Raw genomic sequence first — 15,914 nt, forward strand, 5'->3', positions numbered from 1 at the left:
GCTGTGCTACCCTAAAAGCAATATAAATAAGAAACCCACTTAACGATTTTGATGATTTTAACTACAATGGTTTTCCAGATATACAATTTATTACATATGGGAGATTCAATGCAAATTATTGTAATATTGCCAATTATTCCGAACGTTAATTAAGATTTTAATTTAATATATGAAAAATTTGAATAATCTAATAGTTTCCCAGATACACAAAATTTTGTATTTAATTCATATGGGAAGTGCCAAGCCCCCCATATGGGAAGTGCCAAGCCCCCCAGAAAAAGTACCTTTTGAAGAACGAAAAAGTACCAAAAAGTCCCCTTTTATAGGACCTCACTTAATCCGGGCTCTACATGCTTAATTTCACGTTTCTAGGTTCATTATTATATATAAAATTAAAATGTGCCTTTTGAAGAACCAAAAAGTCCCCTTTTACAGTTTCTCACTTAATCGGGGCTCTACATGCTTTCATGTTTCTATGTTTAATATTATATTTTCAAAAATCCCGTCTTATTGGATACATTTGGTGGGACACCAACCTCCTGCCCAAATTTCTGCTCTTTAGTTTCAACCGTTTAGGCTCTACGATGATGAATCAGTCAGTCAGTCAGTATGTATATAGATTTCGTGCATTGAATTATATGTACTGTAAAAACATTGTAATGTTCGACTTGAATTCAAGTTTCGTTTTCACTGGAGAATGCTATTGAATTAAAGTGTAATGAAAGTGTATTTCAACACTTGAAATTTGAATGTTTGACTGGAATTAAACTTGTTTTAAACTTTAATTCCAGCAAGAATGCTTATTTGGTATAGTGTGACAACTATAAGGGATCTAAAGTCGACATAAAGCCCACAATGGTTAATACCAATATTTTGCCCAAACAACATCTACATACCTAGCCAGGTTATATCCTCTAGGTCCGTGAAGACATTCTCTACAAAGCTATAAATTTGTATAAAAGGCGGCTTAACAATTGTTTCTTGTAAATATTCGGCCACCATAGTGTTTGGAGACAACAAGAGCTTCACTGAAAGGCACACCAGACTGCTGAGATCAATGGTATAATAATAAGTATGTATCCCAAGGATACCCCCTGAATACGGCAATCAGCTTCCGTCCATTGCCTCTAGGTGATAATATACCATGTAACCACTAGCCGACCAACCACCACCCGCCTAGGTGACTAGGGAGGTATACAATTGCCACTCTCTTGTGGGCATTCTTCCAGGAGACCATCATGATGCCTCCTCTTTCTTGAAAAGAAAAACGTTCTTTATAGACAAATAAATAATTAATTAACACCATTACTTACATTTTTTAATCTTCTAAATATCACAAATATGCCAAATCTAGATTTCAATAAACACTTTTGGGTATAATACCCAAAACGAAAACAAACCCCGCCTGGAAAAACATGTTCATTATAGTTATTAACAATTTAACTAAATTAAACCCAACACTTGCTGTTTCTTTGCACAATGACCCTCGGTATAGTAGTATAAGCACACAATCTTATTAATTTCAATTGTTAGTAAAAAATTATTTTTTTATTTAAAGAATATCATTTCTGTCACACAACAACAGATTTTTTTTGCAAATAAAAAATGCAGAAAACAGTTTGGCGCGAAAAATTCTAGCAGAATTTATTTTCGCAGTCGGCAGAATTGTCATCAACTGCACTTCCCATTTAAAATACACATGTTCGATATCCTAGCCTTTTACGGTATGACATACCAGCAATGTAAAAAGGTGTACCTCCGTTGACGTCAACGAAGCTGGTTTGAAGTAAAAGCAGCGACTCGAATTAGGCGCGTAAAACACGAAAATATCTGAGGCGAAGCATATACATCGAACGTTGAGGAAAGTTCTACACCGGCCAAATTTCAATGAGCGGCTTATTATTAGATAAAAGAAAACTTGCTTAAATGAAAACAAATTAATTTTATATTGTAAAATTCCATAAATTTAGCGAAAGTGTTCTGTAAATTGTACAAAATATTGCAAAATTTTCAAGCCGTATTAAGCTGAAAATTTTTCGGCAGCGGCGGCTTTGACATTTTTTTCGGCGGCTAGGCTTAGTCGGCTTAAGCCGAATCGGCGCAATATAATAGAAATAATGATTAAACAACGTAAACAAGAATTTTGCGGGAGAGTAAAATAAATAAACTGTCAAAGTTTTTATTTCTAGGTCTGGCAACCGTATTGTTGTCAAATGTCGATAATGCCGTTTTCAAGTGACTTAATGCTGACAGCGTTGCCATTATGTCGTTGTTACTATTAAACACCGCTTAGCCATCAAAGTGACATATTTAAAATGACTAATAAAATAAAATGAATGAATGAACTATGGAAAGAGGAAAAAGAAGTAGTATGTTTGGTTGAGGTCGGTAGTATGATATGACCCATATCGCTGACACTCCGCTGTAGCAACGTAAATTTTTTATGGTCATTATTATTTAACAATCCCATAAGTATGCTGTGGTTTTTATATTTCATTCTAAAAATATGCAACTGTTTCAATCAAAAACAGCATTACTTACTATAAACAGTTTTACCAACTTAAAAACTTAAGCTTTATAACATCATAGTGAGAGGAATAAGAAATCCTATAGAACAAAATAGTCGTCTTCAACTTTTCGACAATTAGTCGATTGCTCGAAAGTAAATAAAGAATAGAGTGGGAAAAATTGAAGAAAATATTAGTTAAAAAGTAGAATAGTTGACAATTTCGAAATGTACAATCAACTTTTCTGAACTGAAAAATTAACGCTTTTTTGTTTTAACAATATAACCAAATGTGGTTAGTCATTTTAAATGAAACTGACATGAAGCAATATTGTAAAAGTGAGTACAAAAAATCACAGCCTATATTTAGGAGAAATAAATTTAACAAAAACTTAAATAAAAATTATTATTGTAGATAATGCAGTGTCACCTAAAGCCACTTAACAACACTATTTATTAATTTATTACCTATGACAAGTGTTACCAGATTTGTTGGCTTTATACAATTGTGTTTTTCTAAACACGGTTGCATTTTTAAACATTTCATTAATTTTTTACCATAATATATATACATATAAATATAATTTTTATACAATATATTTAAATTAAAAGTGCCCTAAAATCTAAAGAAAATCGATAGCTAAATCATATATGCCCCGTAAAATGAGATCAGAAATCGCTAGAATTTCGGATAAAAATAGCTAAATTGATAACAGTGGTTTGAAAATGAAATATAAAAATGACGTGTCATTTTGTATTTTCTCTACACTTTTCTCAAAAGAAAAAAAAAAAAAACAACCTCTTTACTAAATTAAGAGAACGAATTCATTTTATAATTAAATTTCGACGCGTGAACATCGTTGTTGGGCCAAAGTTAGTTTAGTTAAAACGCGCTTTAAGTAATTTTGTGTGTATATTTTCATTTATTTAAATATACAAATCGGAATTATTTACAAAAAATAAAAAAACAGAAGAAAAAATGAAATTCTTATTGTGTTCGTTACTATTGGTGGCTACCGCCACTTTGGGTGTTGTATACGCCGATGAAGAAATCAAAACCGAAGATGGTGTCTTGGTATTGACTGTGGACAATTTCAAAAAAGCCATTGCCGATAATGAATTCATTTTGGTAGAATTCTGTAAGTACAAATTTATTAAAGATTTAATTAAAATTTTATTTCATAAGTAGGAAAGTGCTTTATTTTTCCATAGATAAAATTGTGTTTGTATTTGCTTTTGTTGAAAGTGTGAAGAAAAAAACTTGTCTGCGTGTACAATTTCTCAATTGTCTATACAATATTTTTTCGCAATTTTTTTTATGGTTTTATCTTTTGTTCTTGCTTAAGTTTATTAACTCGTTTCTGTTCGGTTTTTTGTTTTAGTTAAATTTTTTTCCACCTAACCTTTATTTTTGCCATTTATTCTTGTTGCTTTTACCGGCATTTTCTGGAGTTCATTTTTCAAACTCTTTGTGTATTGAAAAAAAAAAAACAAACAGTTAATATTTTTCTTTACTCTCTTTTATTGGGGAAGAATACTTTCTTTGCTCTTTTGTTATGTTGTGTTGACGTGTCAGTTTTTTTTTTATTAAATCGTTAAAATTTTGGTTAAAAATTAAAAATTTCCAATTATCTCTATGCTTTTTAGGAAATATGGTGAAATATTTGTTCAATAATTGTTTATTAGTCATGTGTTATCTTTAATTTGTTGTTTTTCCAACTTTTTTTTTGCGATTTACTAAGTTTTGTTGTTGTTCTTATGTGTAGTGTTGGAAAGTATCGCAAACTGCAGTTTGCAACACCTTTTTATGTCAACATTAGTAGAGGCTTTTAGTTAAAGTACCTATTTAATTAAAATGATTTTGTAATTTGTTAAGAAATTGTTAGAAATATTTGTTATTATTAACATTTTTAACTTTTTTATATAAATTTTATAAAGTTTTATTGAATTTTTTTTTATTTACATTAATATAGTTGTGTTGTAAAGCTTATTTTCTGATATTTATAAACCGATTTCTCAGATTTTCTATAGAAATGTTAACAAAACTATGAGAAACTGATTGTTGCTATATATTCCATTTTAAATGATCTAGATTAGAAGATAAGTTTAGTCTATATGTATTCCATTCCTAAATCTAATTTCTGATTCAAAGGCATGGTTGGTCTTCTTTTACCATAACTCCCTCATGCACTGATTTCAAAAGATTTTTCAATATAATTTTTCTCTAATCTATGATAAATAGTCTATACTCTTTAATATTCCCTTTTAAAAGATCTAGTTACTTAAAAATTAAGATTTTTATTTAAACTTTTACAACGTTTTAGTTAAAAATCGTAGGCTTTCTTATTTTTTTTCTTATATCTCAGTTATTTTTTAACAAATTTTCAATATTTAAAATTCTTTCTTTTTATCAATTCAAAAATAAAAAATTCTGTTGTATTTTTATCTCTAACTATTTCTATTTTAAACATTCAAAGTTAGTTTACTATTTTTGAACTATAAAGCAGTCAAAACTATTAATTTCTTATCATTATTTTTTAATTAAACAAACTTGTTAGAAAAATATTAAAAAAATGATAATATTAAAAAACTATTTGTATACTTTATTTGTCAATTTACAGCTTAATATATAAATCATTTTAATTTTTTATCTCTATAACATGTATTTAAAAAACAAATGTTATCAAATATTTGTTTTTAACACGTTCAATGGCCACGTCTTAAAACTCAATACCCCAAACATATCTTAAAAGCCGGCCGTTAGTTTCTTATCTCAAATTAGGAAACTATAATAAATTTCTTATGTGGCACTTGATAAATGCATTTGTTTATCAGTTTTCTTAGACTATAAGGAGCCCTGAACTTTATGCTCTTTTCTTAATGATAGGAAAATGTGCATCATAAAGAGATATGTTGCGCTGGCAACATCCGTGTGTTTATTTTAAAGATAAGAAAGTCTAGCAGGTTTTATTATTAGGAAGTTTTTTAAATTTTTTGGAGGGTCAAAAGGTTTTATGCTTTTTTAAAGTGCAACATAATATTGTTTTGAATGCTATAAAGATAAGCAGAGATTTCTAGCAAGAATCTGAGCTATTGTTGTTAAAGCTAATTAAAACTTTTAGATAAGCTTGTTTTTTTGTTAGCAATATTTTAGTAATAAGCTTAAGAATTTTTTTTGAAATTCAAGATTTTTTTGTTATTTTAAAGAATTTATATTATAAATAGTTTAAAAACTTAAAAAACTAAGATTTTTTAAGAATAATCTGAAACATACTTGAAATATTTTACATACTCTATACAATAATTGTTTGTAATTTTCGTTTTTTTTCTTATAATTATCTTATTAACACCTTTTTTAAAATTTGAACAATGATTTCTAGTCTTTTTCAAAACAAATAAGTCTGGAATATTCCATTTTGTTTTATGATTATCTAATTTAAAATATTTTTAAATCGAGACAGTGATTTCAATACTTTTATAAACAAAACATATTTGTATTTCGTAGTTTATTATATAAATCTCTTCTTTAGAATCTTTTTTAATCTAAACAATGATTTCTCAATACTTTTCTAAAGAAAACTAGTTTCATATTTGTATCTTTTTCTATTCAGTCAATTTTGTTTGGTTTCTTTTGATCAAACTTTCTTTATAATCTTTAATCTTTATTTCTTAAATCTACCTAAAAGTTTTGTTCTTTTCTTTTTAATTTACTTCATTAGTTATTAGAATTCTAAAACCTGTTATTCTGAACATTTAATATGGGTCAATACTTTTTTTCTATAAAACTATTTTATTGCTTTTAAACTGATTTCAAATATGTATTTGTTATAAAATTCCTATACTTTTGTTTAACTTTAATATCATTTGATTTCCTTTCTCCTTATTTATTGTTATTTTATTAGTTCTCTTCAATACAGTCTATTTGTTATTGTTATGCCTCAATATTTATTTTCCATAGTTAGTTTAAAAGCCGTTATTTTTTCTATAGTTTTTTTTTTCAAAAGTTCATTAAACCTTTTAACTACCATTAATGTCTTTGTATGTCTGTTATGTACTGTGTTGTTTATTAATGAGTTTTTATGTTTGCCGGTTGTATATAATTTGTAATAATAGCGAAAGAGAGAAAAAAAGATTGGTCTTGAACATGTTTATTTAGTTTTTTTTTATTAACATGTTAGATTTTCAAGCCGCTTATTTAATATTTATTTTAGGTATTTGGTACAATGATCACTATTGAACTCTATGAGGTAGTTTATGAATGGATGGTAATAGTTTTTGTTGTTGTTGCTGTTTGATGTTTAGGTAAATGTCATGAAGTTTGTTTTGTCTAAATTTGTTGTAGTTTTAAAGAATTTTGATTTGTTTTATTAAAATTAAGAGAAAATTTTGAACAGTGGCAGTTGATAAAAGAATTGACTTCAAAATCAAAGGGATTTGATATAGAAATGGCAAATTCCAATAAATCCCTAAATTTTTCTTAATTTGCAATAAATTTTTTGCACATTTTTCTTTATAAATTGCAATGATTTTACTTCTACTTTTTTCTCATTATAACAAGTATATGCCAATATATTTTTATAACTTTTAAGCGCCAAACTCTGAAGATATTCTGCATACAGCTGTGTTACTATATTTAGCACGTGTTTGTGGTCATGAACTTGTTTATTTAATTACACACGTAATTTTTTTTTTTAATAAAAAAAAAGCAGCAACAGCTTCTTTTAAAACATGTGTGTAGCTATAAAAAAAATTAAAGTAAACAATATGTTGTTATTTTTAAACCAAAACAAATTGCAATACATATTGCAAGAAAAAAAAAGGGTTATTGCTCTAGTAGAAATCGAAAGTTTTTTGAAAGAAACACTTGTAAATTAAAGACATTGTAAAGACTTTTGATCTGAATTGTAAAGTTTTAGGAAAGACTTAAGTAAATTTTGCTTAAAAAACTCAACATATGTTTCTAAAGTGTGTTTCTTAAATAATTATGTTTGTTTTTAAAAAGAAAACGCTGCTGTAGTTTTAAAAGTGTTAAAAATTATTATACCCTACACCACTTTAGTGGGGAGGGTTTATTGGATTTGTGCTGATGTTTGTGACATATAAAAATATTCGTCCTAGACCCACCTTAAAGTATACCAATCGGCTTAGAATCGTTTTCTGAGTCGATTAAGCTATGTCCGTCCGTCCGTCTGGCTGGCTGGCTGGCTGTCCATGTAAACCTTGTGCGCAAGCTACAGGTCGCAATTTTCAAGATAATTGGATGAAATTTGGCACGCACGTTTTATTTGACCCAAGGACGAAGCCTATTGAAAATGGCTAAAATCGGTCCATTATTTCACCTAGCCCCCATAGAACAGAAGCCCCCGAAAAGGGCTTTTGAGCTCATAATTATGTTAAATATACAGATATATCGATAAAATACGGCACAACTAAGTTTTATAGAAGTCTTGATAACCCTGCCAAATTTCATAAAGATCGGGCCCCATTTGACCCTAGCTCCCATACAAAGTCCCCTTCAGAAAATTACTTGAATGTCCCAAATTAACTTATAAACACAAATATCGCGATGAAATTCAGCACAATAAAATATTATGTAAATATAAATATATTCACAAAATTTTATCGGGCTTGGTCCATATAAAGCCTCTTTCAGAAAATTAGTTTTTCATCCATAAATTGCTTAAATGTATCGGAACAAGGGAATATTGAAGATAAATGCGATATTAATGAAAAATAAATCACATTTAATATTCATAACTGGTGTAGGGTATCATATGGTCCGGCCACGCCCGACTATACTTTCTTACTTGTTCTTAAAATATTTGTTTAAAGACAGCATTGTTAATTTTCTTTAAAAAAATGTTAAATTAAATTTTAAACTGACAAAAGTTTTATGAACAAAAGAAACACTTGTTTAAAGTTTGCATAAAATTTAATAATTCCCTTAAAACATTTATTTAAATTTAAATAAAATATAATATTTTAAATATTGTTAACTAAAGAAACACTTGTTTAAATTTATTAAAAAAGACAATATGTTTAAAACACCTTACGTGTCTTTTTAACAGCTTGCATTTTTTTAAACATTTAAAAAAACAATTAAGTAAATGTCAATGTTTTGTTAAAAAAAAACACTCTAGCTACGTTACTATGCATTCCTTCAGCTTATCTTTTGTTAAACGCAAATTTTTCAAAATATATACCTTTTCCCACCACTTCCTATTCCTCCGAAAAAAAAAAAAATAATTTTTTATATATTTCCATTTGATTTCTGATAAGCCTTTTAATAAATTGTGTATTTCTTAAACCTTATCTAGAAATTTTTTTCAAAAAGTTGTTTAAAATTTTAACAAAATTTATTTATAATTTCTTATTTTCATTTCAACTAAAGGCCACGTATGTTGACAAATCTTTATACTCTTAGTTTTGCAAATACTCCCTCCTCATGCTCTCTATTAATTTCTCTTAACTTGTTTAGTTAACAATTGTTTGGGTTTTTTTTTCTTTTGCCTAAGCAATAGACGTCATTCCCAATAAGCATCTAACACTTTAACTGCTTTTATGCCCTGTCTTCTACCCTATTATCAGCTTTAGTGTTAATGATTGCATACGTGGCTTTTTTGTCCCCCTGGAAAGTTAAAAATAGTTAGAAATGTCTATTTTAGCAGCATCATTGTCAGTTAAACTTGTCATTATTATTTCTTTTCTTTTTTTCTTTTGCTTTGTGCTATATATTATTTAAATTTCTATTTAATAATTATGTAGATTGTATTCATTTGGGTGTAAATTAGTTGTTTTTCAAATGACGACACATTTTAAACAAGTTATTTTTTTCCGACATCCGTTTTATGTTTTTTGCGTAATTATGTATGATTTTTTAATAAAATTATACAATGTTTACTATTTTTATGCTTAATTTGATTTAAAAAGCTATAATTTTAAAAGCGGTGAATCATTTCATATGAAATTTGTTTCAATTAAAAACGGTTATTATAAAATTTAATATAACAAAAATAAATAAAACTTAATCATTAATAAACTAGGAAAAATATTAATTTGGTTCTATTTCAGTTCTAGTTTAGTTCTAGTTCGGTCCAATTTAATTCTAGTTGAGTTCTTTTACTGTTCTGTTCGGTTCTACTTCAGCTCTAGTTCGGATCTAGTTCAGCTTTAGTTCAGTTCTAGTTCAGTTCTAGTTCAGTTCTAGTTCAGTTCTAGTTCAGTTCTAGTTTAGTTCTAGTTCGGTCCAATTTAATTCTAGTTGAGTTCTTTTACTGTTCTGTTCGGTTCTACTTCAGCTCTAGTTCGGATCTAGTTCAGCTTTAGTTCAGTTCTAGTTCAGTTCTAGTTCGGTTCTAGTTCAGTTCTAGTTCAGTTCTAGTTCAGTTCTAGTTCAGTTCTAGTTCAGTTCTAGTTCAGTTCTAGTTCAGTTCTAGTTCAGTTCTAGTTCAGTTCTAGTTCAGTTCTAGTTCAGTTCTAGTTCAGTTCTAGTTCAGTTCTAGTTCAGTTCTAGTTCAGTTCTAGTTCAGTTCTAGTTCAGTTCTAGTTCAGTTCTAGTTCAGTTCTAGTTCAGTTTAGTTCAGTTCTAGTTCAGTTCTAGTTCAGTTCTAGTTCAGTTCTAGTTCAGTTCTAGTTTCAGTTCTAGTTCAGTTCTAGTTCAGTTCTAGTTCAGTTCTAGTTCAGTTCTAGTTCAGTTCTAGTTCAGTTTCTAGTTCAGTTCTAGTTCAGTTCTAGTCAGTTCTAGTTCAGTTCTAGTTCAGTTCTAGTTCAGTTCTAGCTTCAGTTCTAGATTCAGTTCTAGTTCAGTTCTAGTTCAGTTCTAGTCAGTTCTATTTCATTCTAGTCAGTTCTAGTTCAGTTCTAGTTCAGTTCTAGTTCAGTTCTAGTTCAATTCTAGTTCAGTTCTATTCAGTTCTAGTTCAGTTCTCGTTCAGTTCTAGTTCAGTTCTAGTTCAGTTCTAGTTCAGTTCTAGTTCAGTTCTAGTTCAGTTCAGTTCTAGTCAGTTCTAGTCAGTTCTAGTTCAGTTCTAGTTCAGTTCTAGTTCAGTTCATTCTAGTTCAGTTCTAGTCTAGTTCAGTTCTGGTTCAGTTCTAGTTCAGTTCTAGTTCAGTTCTAGTTCAGTTCTAGTTCAGTTCTAGTTCAGTTCTAGTTCAGTTCTAGTTCAGTTCTACTTCAGTTCTAGTTCAGTTCTAGTTCAGTTCTAGTTCAGTTTTAGTTCAGTTCTAGTTCAGTTCTAGTTCAGTTCTAGTTCAGTTCTAGTTCAGTTCTAGTTCAGTTCTAGTTCAGTTCTAGTTCAGTTCTAGTTCAGTTCTTTTTCAGTTCTAGTTCAGTTCTAGTTCAGTTCTAGTTCAGTTTTAGTTCAGTTTTAGTTCACTTCTAGTTCACTTATAGTTCAGTTCTATTTCAGTTCTAGTTCAGTTCTAGTTCAGTTCTAGTTCAGTTCTAGTTCAGTTCTAGTTCAGTTCTAGTTCAGTTCTAGTTCAGTTCTAGTTCAGTTCTAGTTCAGTTCTAGTTCAGTTCTAGTTCAGTTCTAGTTCAGTTCTAGTTCAGTTCTAGTTCAGTTCTAGTTCAGTTCTAGTTCAGTTCTAGTTCAGTTCTAGTTCAGTTCTAGTTCAGTTCTAGTTCAGTTCTAGTTCAGTTCTAGTTCAGTTCTAGTTCAGTTCTAGTTCAGTTCTAGTTCTAGTTCAGTTCTAGTTCAGTTCTAGTTCAGTTCTAGTTCAGTTCTCGTTCAGTTATAGTTTAGGTTCTAGTTTAGTTCTAGTTCAGTTCTACTTCAGTTCTAGTTCAGTTCTAGTTCAGTTCTAGTTCAGTTCTAGTTCAGTTCTAGTTCAGTTCTAGTTCAGTTCTAGTTCAGTTCTAGTTCAGTTCTAGTTCAGTTCTAGTTCAGTTCTAGTTCAGTTCTAGTTCAGTTCTAGTTCAGTTCTAGTTCAGTTCTCGTTCAGTTATAGTTTAGGTTCTAGTTCAGTTATAGTTCAGTTCTATTTCATTTCTAGTTCAGTTCTAGTTCGACTCTAGTTCAGTTTTAGTTCAGTTCTGTTCCGGTTTTCAATAAATCTACAAATATTTACTTTCTTTTTCCTTCTTCCGTTTCGTTACAGACGCTCCCTGGTGCGGTCACTGCAAATCTTTAGCTCCCGAATACGCTAAAGCTGCTCAAACCTTGGCCGAAAAAGAATCCAACATTAAGTTGGCTAAGGTTGATGCTACTGTTGAAGGTCCTTTGGCTGAAGAATACCAAGTACGTGGCTACCCCACCTTGAAATTCTTCCGCAACGGTGCTCCCGTCGAATACACTGGTGGTCGTCAAGCTGCCGATATTGTTAGCTGGGTTAACAAGAAGACTGGTCCCCCTGCCAAGGATTTGCCCACTGTTGAAGAAGCTGAGAAATTCTTGAAGGATAATGAAGTAAGTTCAAAAAGAGGAAAAATAAAACTAAAAAAGTTTACTAATTTTTATTAACACTTTTTTGTTCCACAGATTGCCATCATTGGTTTCTTCAAGGACTTGGAAAGTGATGCCGCTAAAGCTTTCGTTGCTGCTGCCGGTGAATTGGACCCCATTCCTTTCGGTTTGACCTCCAGCGATGATGTTGTTGCCAAATACGAAGTTAAGGATGGTGCTGTTGTTATGTTCAAGCCTTTCGATGACAAGAAGACCGTTTTCGAAGGTGAACTTACTTTGGCCAACTTGAAGAAATTCGCTCAAGTCGAATCTTTGCCCTTGATTGTTGAATTCAACCACGAATCTGCCTCCAAAATCTTCGGTGGTCAAATCAAATCTCACTTGTTGTTCTTCGTCTCCAAGGAAGCCGGTCACATCGAGAAATACGTTGAACCCTTGAAGGATATTGCCAAACAATACCGTGATGATATTCTCTTCGTTACCATCTCCTCTGATGAAGAAGACCACGCCCGTATCTTTGAATTCTTCGGCATGACCAAGGAAGAAGTACCCACCATCCGTTTGATCAAATTGGAAGAAGATATGGCCAAATACAAGCCCGAAAACAACGACTTGTCCGCCGAAACCATCAAGGACTTTTTGCAAAAATTCATGGATGGTAAACTCAAGCAACATTTGTTGTCTCAAGAATTGCCCGAAGACTGGGACAAGAACCCCGTTAAGGTTTTGGTTGCCACCAACTTCGATGATGTTGCCATGGACAAGAGCAAGGATGTTTTGGTTGAATTCTATGCTCCCTGGTGCGGACACTGCAAACAATTGGCTCCCATCTACGATCAATTGGGTGAGAAATTCAAGGATAGCGAAACCGTTGTCATTGCCAAGATCGACTCAACTGCCAACGAATTGGAACACACCAAGATCTCCTCATTCCCCACCATCAAATTGTACCGCAAGGGCGATAACAAGGTCATCGACTACAATTTGGACAGAACTTTGGATGATTTCGTTAAATTCTTGGAAGCCGGTGGTGATTTGAAATCTGTAAGTTGGAACACAAACTAACAAACTTTAGTTGCTTTTACTTATTGTTTTCTTTTTTTTGTTTTTTTTAGGCCGAAGAAGAAGAAAAGGTTGAAGAAGAAGAGGAGCACAAGAAGGATGAATTGTAAATTTTCCAAACTATCACCTCATCCCCCCCCCCCCCTTTTTATACACTTTCTCTGTATAACTTTTCCTACTCCTCCGCCCACCACCATTTGAATTTTCTTCATTTAATTTAATTCCTTTGAAAACAACAACAACAAAAACCCTTCATCATACCACCTCTAAAACATTCTTTGTTTATTTTAACGGTTTTTTTAAATTTAGTTTTTAAAGAATTGCATTTTTTGTTTGCATCTTTTTAAACAACAACAACAAAACACATCAACAACATCCAGCAGGGTTAACTGGTTAATCCCGCTGTTTCTTATAAGTGTTTTTAAGTTTTTTATAACAATAAATTAACGATTTATTGTTAATTTTTTTTTTTGAAAAAATAAAAAATCTTGCTTTCCGTTTTTGTAATAAGTTATAAATAACAAACAACAAGTTTTAATTAATTCTATTTTTTATATATGTAATAATAATTAAATTAAAAAAGAAAAAAATATTAAAATTATTTTAACATGACTTTTTTTGAAATGTTTAAGGATGGGAAAAAGTAGTTTTCTAAAAACGTCTATGATGTTGTAAGAGAATTTGTGTTAGAAAAGTTTTAGCATTTTTAGCCTGTAGAAAGAATGTAAGAATGTTCTCTCTAAGTTTTTTTTTTTTAATTTATATTTTTCTAAGAAAAATTCCAGCTAATCTTAAGGTTACACACTACTTTAACTCTTCTTCCATCAAATGTGAGAAAAAATTTTTGTAAAGAATTAAAATAATGAGAAATTAACAAATATTTGAAATGTATAAAATAAAGAACTGATAAAACAATTTGAAAAGTAATTAAATAATTATTTTATTTGGGCGATGGGTGTTTTTTAAGACAACAATTTTTCTACAGAAAAATCACAAAGGCGACAATTTTTTCTATGGAAATACTTTTAAAGCGACATAGAAAGTAGTAGAAAAATCTACTAGGCGACAATGTTTCTATAGTAAAATCAACGACAAAACGACAATTTTCTACAGAAAATATCTAAGGCGACAATTTTTCTAGAGAAAAATCACTAAGGCGACATGTTTTCTATAAAAAATCACTAAGACGACAAGTTTTCTATAAAAAATCACTAAGGCGACAAGTTTTCTATAAAAAAAATCACAAAGGCAACAAATTTTCTATATAAAAACTACCAAGATAACAAGTTTTCTATAGAAAAACTAGTAAGGCGACAAGTTTTCTATAGAAAAACTACTAAGGCGACAATTTTTCTATAGAATAAAATGTAACAAAAATGTTCCACAAAAAAAGAAAATTTTAACAAAAATTTCCTATAAAAGAAATAATTTTAAGAAAAACTCGCTAAAGGCAAAAATTGTATGAAAAATTTTCCATAAAAAAAAATGTTGGCAAAATTTCATGTTGGTTAGTTTAAGTTTAAACTAAAGTCCAAAAAGTCCCGTTTTATATGTTCTCACTTCATTTTCATTTCATGTCTATAGGTTCAATATTATAGAAAATTAAAAAATACCTTTTGAAGAACGAAAAAGTACCAAAAAGTCCCCTTTTATATGTTATCACTTAATCCGGGCTGTACAATCCTAATTTCATGTTTCTAGGTTTAATATTATAAAAAATTCACAAAATATGCAATTTTATAACTGTAAATAATGCTTCCTCTTCTTCAAAGTCAATCAAAGTGAAAGATTAACAGATTATACGTTTGCAGAGTTGTATTATATGAATGAAGTAGCCAGATCATTAAAAATAAATGCAAAACTTCGTTAAGTTAAACAACATAAAAATATTACAATATTAAATTAAATTCACAACATTTGTTTTTATAACATTTACAGCAAATAAATTTAAATATTCTGTTTTAAATTTGTATATACAACATTTCTTTTATTATATTTCATTATTTATTTCAATTTGTTTAATTCAACTTAAAACTTAAATTACATATTTTCGTATAATAATAAATTTATTTATAAAAAATATAATAATGAGCCATTTTTTACCATAAAAAATCCTTTATTTTTCTTATTTTACTAAAATAAATATTGACTTAGATGAGATAATTTAAAAATATTATTACTGGTTAAGTTTTGAATTAGCCAGAGTTTTTTGTGATTTCTTAAAAATTCTAACAATAAGTACTATTGTTAATGTTTGGTAATGTTTGTATACGCATATGTTTTCTATATGCATATTTATTTCTAAATATAAATAAATTATTTAATTACTTATCATAATTCTCGAATATACTAGAAACAAATTATTATGAAATTAACATGTTGTTGGTTTAAAGCTAATTTGTTTTTGATTTTCCGATGAATTTGTAACTTCCTTTTTTTATCACTTTTCCTTCAATACCTAAATTAACAACCTTGTACAATTGAGACTAACGCCGATTCCGAGTTAGCTTAGCCAACGCCGTCGAAAATTTTCAGCAAAATTTAAAAAAAAAAAAAAAAAAATACAACGGCAAACGGTAAAAACGATTTTTTACTGTATTATCAGCTATTCTAAATAGAATAGTCAATAAATTACTTTATAGACCAATAACGAGACTATTAGAATAGTCATTTGACTACTTATTAGAGTAGCTAGTGGACTAGGAAATAAAATATTCTTTGGACTTATTTTCATAATAGTTCGCAGAATATTCAATTGAATAATTAATAGAATAGTTAGCAAACTAGTTTACAGGCGAGTCAAAAGCACGTTTTTGAAATTTACCTTTCATTCATAAATGTCATTGAACATTTAAAACAAAACAAAACTAAAAATTTGGCCGGCTTACATCCGATTTTCATTCGGCGTTGGCATATTTAGCGTCAGCCGCCAAGAACGGCGT

At 29.7% G+C, this 15,914-nt stretch overlaps 1 protein-coding gene across 1 annotated transcript; it reads left to right on the forward strand.

Annotated features, from left to right (window-relative positions):
- Positions 1 to 3,271: 3,271 nt before the first annotated feature.
- On the forward strand, positions 3,272 to 13,740 carry LOC119610003 (protein disulfide-isomerase). The gene is made up of 4 exons (XM_037965063.1): positions 3,272 to 3,645; positions 11,606 to 11,913; positions 11,986 to 12,954; positions 13,026 to 13,740. Exons 1-4 carry the CDS (start codon positions 3,486 to 3,488, stop codon positions 13,080 to 13,082), a joined length of 1,494 nt encoding a protein of 497 aa, XP_037820991.1. The 5' UTR covers positions 3,272 to 3,485; the 3' UTR covers positions 13,083 to 13,740.
- Positions 13,741 to 15,914: the final 2,174 nt, after the last annotated feature.

This window comes from Lucilia sericata, unplaced genomic scaffold (assembly GCF_015586225.1).
Source record: "Lucilia sericata isolate MDLA Ls3-8-SP2 unplaced genomic scaffold, ASM1558622v1 Contig001103F_arrow, whole genome shotgun sequence".
In the NCBI taxonomy this organism is placed as follows: domain Eukaryota; kingdom Metazoa; phylum Arthropoda; class Insecta; order Diptera; family Calliphoridae; genus Lucilia; species Lucilia sericata.